Source organism: Tetrao urogallus (assembly GCF_951394365.1).
Source record: "Tetrao urogallus genome assembly, contig: scaffold_147, whole genome shotgun sequence".
Taxonomy (NCBI): domain Eukaryota; kingdom Metazoa; phylum Chordata; class Aves; order Galliformes; family Phasianidae; genus Tetrao; species Tetrao urogallus.
In genome coordinates, this window is record NW_027638972.1 from 29,861 (window position 1) to 34,547 (window position 4,687).

General features: G+C 58.5%; 1 protein-coding gene across 1 annotated transcript; it reads right to left on the reverse strand.

Annotated features, from left to right (window-relative positions):
- Window positions 1-1,270: 1,270 nt before the first annotated feature.
- LOC306957611 (zinc finger protein ZIC 2-like) lies at window positions 1,271-4,683 on the reverse strand (the record flags this gene model as incomplete). The annotated part of the gene is given in 4 exon segments (XM_079551094.1): window positions 1,271-1,543; window positions 1,730-1,893; window positions 3,913-4,101; window positions 4,104-4,683. Coding segments are annotated over 4 exon segments (1,206 nt in total), but the record flags the coding sequence as incomplete, so codon positions are not given.
- Window positions 4,684-4,687: the final 4 nt, after the last annotated feature.

Here is a 4,687-nt window from a genome sequence, read left to right on the forward strand (position 1 = left end):
TTGCCCCCTCTTCCGTTTGCCGTTCCGCGGCCGCCGTCGAAGGGCGTTTTGTTCCCCCGGGGCGCAGGGAGAGCCCTCGGCACAAAAAGGCGACGGCCCGTGTGCAGCTTCAACACGTTTTATTATATTTCTGTACGCATTACTCTCCAAACATATCACAAGAAAGGATGAAACCACTTAAACCTTCAAATAAAAAAATCTGAAACAGTTTATGCTCACAATTGTACATATTTATAGTTAAGAAACATTCTTTATAAATACTGTTTCCTCTGTAGCAAGTTAATACCATAATTTAATTACAAATGGATAAATATGGTCACGGGTATTTACAGGAGGGCGGTGGACGGGAAGCCTACGGCACGACGCTGATTTCCTCACAACCTTCCCACCAGGACTAAGGGAGCGGACGGCAAAGCACTACGACAGCACACGGCACCCAGCTAACAGCGGACAGCGCGGGGCGGGACGGGACTTTGGCACGGCACTTCTTCCCCGGGTACGGTGGAGATGCGGTTTACAATCAAGTCGCCTCTTCGAAAGGAACACGATATTCAAGAGATCACAAGTACAAAAGAAACCATTTGTGGTTTTTGTTTGCTTTTTTTTTTTTTTTTTTTTTTTCTTCCACGTTACTTTTCGTTTTTTTCTTTTTTCTTTTTTTCTTTTTGTGGTTTTTTTTTTTTTTCTCTTAAGGGTGAACTAAAAAAAAAAAAAAAAAAAAAAAAAAAAAAAAAGAGGGGGAGGTGAGGAAGAAAAGAAACAAAGTCCTTCGCTTCTTCGGAGGGAAATCGAAGGAGGAGGCTGGGAGGGCTCGGGGCGAAGCAGGGCCGATCCTCTCTCTCTCGGGGTCGGGCTCTGCAGGGCCGGCCGGGCCGCGGCGCTGATTTGTCCGCCGCTCCGGAGGGAGAGCTGCGCTCTGCCGCCCCCGGGGCTTTCCGCCAGGCGCCGAGAGCATTGGTTTATCCCCTCTCTTCTTCTCCTTTCCGTTCCTCTCTTTCGTGAGTTGTTCCCTCGCTTTTCCCAGCACGCAGTTACATAGAAATTTTTTTTTTTTTTTTTTTTTTTTTTTTTTTGCTGGTTTAAAGCGTTCGTAAATAATAATTAAAAAAAAAAAAAAAAAAAACACAAACGAAACAAACAAACAGAAACGAATCCCGACAGACGGCCGCGGCCGGCAGCGCGAGGAGCTCCATGCGGAGCGGGCTCCGAGAGCACTTCCTCCGACCCGGGAGGGGCGGCGGCGGCGGGGCCGCAGAGCAGTCCGGCGGCCCTACACGTACCACTCGTTGAAGTTGGAGGAGAGGCCGCTGTGGCCGCCGCCGCCGCCGCCGCCGGCTCCTCCTCCGCCGCCGCCGCCGCTCCGGTGAACGGCGGTCACGGCCGCCGCCGCCGCCGCCGCAGCCGCCGCCGCCGCCGCCGGGGAGAGATTGGTGGAGCTCTGCGGCTCGGCGCTGGGGGACACCAGCCCCGGGGGCGTGGAGGACTCGTAGCCGGAGCTGGCGGCCGGCGAGGACTCTGAGCCTTGCGGGGACGACTCGTGCACCTGGGGGGCAAAGGCAAGAGCGCCGGGTGGAGGGGGGACGGGGCGGCCCCCAGGCTCTGCCGCCCCCCGCCGCCGTCCCGGCCCGCCGCCCCCGGGCCCCGCGCCCGCCGCCCGCCGCCCCAACTGGGCTCCCGGAGCGGGGCGGCCGCCCCCCCCGCCTCCCGCCGCCGGCTGCGGGGCCGGGTACTTCATGTGCTTCCGCAGGGAGCTGGGATGCGTATACGACTTGTCGCACATCTTGCACAGGTACGGCTTGTCCGACGTGTGCACGTGCATGTGCTTCTTGCGGTCGCTGCTGTTGGCGAAGCGCCGGTCGCAGCCCTCGAACTCGCACTGGAAGGGCTTCTCCCCTGCAAGACAGCAGCGGTCGGACCGGGCCTCGGCCTCCGGCCCCCGACACCCGCCCCACGCGCGTCCCGCGGCCGAGGAGACGGGGGAAAAAGCAAGCGAGACGGCTTCGGCCCCGCGCATCCCTCCAAAGAACCGGCACTGAGGGCGGCTTTAGGGCCGGGCAGCGCCCCGCGTTCGGACACCGGCGAAGAGCACGCGTCAGCCGGGAAAACGAAGAGGCCGTTAAATACTTCGTTTGATTTTCCCAGGCGTTTCTCAAGCGGCGTTACGGAGCTGCGAACTCCGTGTCGGCCGGAAGAAGCGCTTATCGCTGAACGCCGTCGGCACCCAAACGCCTCTCCTCGCGGCCGTCCGCAGAGCCGAAGCGCGGTGCCGAGGGCCGCGGAGCCGCGCCTCGGAGCTCTCCTTGCCCGGAGCCGCTCGGCCGTTCGCTCAGTACGCGCTGCGAGCGCAGCCCCGGCGGGCATTCACAGACGGCACCTCTCTCTGCCCGGCCCCGCCGTTCCCCACCGGGGCAGCCCCGGCCTCTCCGCCCGCCCTCGTCGTGCCCCGCTCACCCCGTCACTCAAAGCGCCGCTGCCGACCGGCCTGCAGGAGCTCGGTGATACTTTAAGAACACTTTTTTGTTGTTGGGGTTTTTTTCTTTGGGGGGGGGGGGGAGGAGGGGGGGGGATTAGTTGGTTGTTTTTGGTTTTTGGGCTTTTTTTTGTTTGTTTGTTTTGTTTTGGTGTTTTTTTTTTCTTTTTTCTTTTTTTTTTTTTTCCCAACGAGAAAATTTTATTGCCTTGCTCACACCATTTAAATATAATGGAAAGCATTCCCAGCGAGGGACGTGCTGCACTTCCTACTGGGCTCGGGCGGCCCCGGGGCTCTCTATCCATACGGAACCTCTCCCCGTTATCTGACACAGCACGGATCCGGCGGGTTCCCGAGTTCTATCCCAAAGCGGAGCCCTGAGTTGGACTCGGGGACGCTGCAGGTCCAGCCCGGCCCGGGATGTGCTATGACCCCACAGCTCTGAGACGCTACACAACTCCGTGTTCCTACAGCTCTGTGACCCTACAGTTCCGATATCCTACAGATCCGTGACCCTACCGTTCTGTGACCCTATAGCTCTACCAGCCTACATCTCTGCCGCGCTACAATTCCGCGATCCTACTGTTCTGCAGCCCCACAATTCCGCGATCCTACAGCTCTGCGATTCCGCAACTCCCGGCACACACACACACACACACACACACATAGAGACGCGTTTCACATCCGCAGACCCCCACCCGCCCATTCGTAGGGCCAGGCCGAGGCCCCGCTCCATCCGCGCCGTTCCCACGACCGCGAACTCCCGGCCGTGGGGAGGCGGTGCGGACGGAGCCCAGCGCCCGCGGCCGTGAGCCGGAATTGGGGCTGCGGCGAGCTGCGCGGGAGTCCGTTTTCCTTCTCGCTTTTCTCACTTCTTCTTTTTCTCCCCGCTTTTCTCCCCTGATTATTTCCTCCCCGACTTTCTACCTTATTTATTTCCTCGCTGATTTTCTCTTTTTTTTCGTTTTCTCTCGGATTTGTCCTCCTATTTACTTCCTCCCTCGTTTTCTCTCCTATTTATTTTCTCCCTAATTTTCTCCCCTATTTATTCCTTCCCCGGTTTTCTCCTTTGTCCATTTCATCGCTTACCTTTTTTCTTCCTATTTATTTCTTTGCTATTTTTTCTCCCTTTATCATTTACCTCCCGATTTTTTCCCCTATTTATTGCCTCGCTCATTTTTTCTCTTATTAGTTTTCATCCAATTCCCTCCCTTATTTATTTCCTCCGCAGTTTCTTTCCCTATTTATTTCCTTATCGACTTTTCCCCTTGTTTCTTCCTTCCCCGATTTTCCCCACTATTCGTCTCCTCTCTGTTTTTCTCCCGTATTTTTTTTTTTTCTTTTTTTTTCCCTCATCCGCATTCCCCCTCCCTCCCCCCCACCCCCCCGGTTCCTGCCTCTCAACCCTCCCGTCTTCGTTCCTGCACGGCTTCCCCCGTTACCTGTGTGAGTCCGTTTGTGGATCTTGAGGTTCTCCGACCTGGCGAAGACCTTCCCGCAGCCGGGGAAGGGGCAGGGGAAGGGCTTCTCGCCCGTGTGCACGCGGATGTGGTTGACCAGTTTGTACTTGGCCTTGAAGGGCTTGCCCTCGCGGGGACACTCCTCCCAGTAGCAGACGTGGTTGCTCTGCTCGGGCCCCCGACGTGCTCCACCGAGACGTGGGTGACCAGCTCGTGCATGGTGCTGAAAGTTTTATTGCAACTTTTTTTGGGGTTGCTCAGCTGCTCGGGGTCGATCCACTTGCAGATCAGCTCCTGCTTGATGCACTGCTGTCGCATGTAGCGGAAAAAGGCACCGGGGTGGTGGTGGTGATGGGCCGCCACGTTCATGCCCACGTTCATATTCATGGGGCCGTACTGGTTGTGCAGCTGCGCCGCAGCGTAGGGGTCAGTCCTGGGGCTGGCGACCTGACGGTACTGCTCGGAGCGGGCGAACACCTCCCCGGGCAGCCCCAGCCGCATCTGTCCGTTGAGGACGTTCTGCGAGGCGTGCGGGCCGTGCTGCTCGTGGATGCCGGGGAACAGGAGGTGGCTCTGAGCGTCCGTGTGCGGGTGGTGCAGGCCGCCGGCCGCCGGCCCGAAGATGCCGTGCTGCCCGCCGCCCGCCGCCGCCTCCCCGAAGCCGCGGCTGCGAAACAAGAAGTCCCGGGTGGAGTTGAAGGGCGGCCCCGAGTAGGAGCCGACGTGCGCGGCGTGCGGCCCCAGAGCGGCCGCGGGG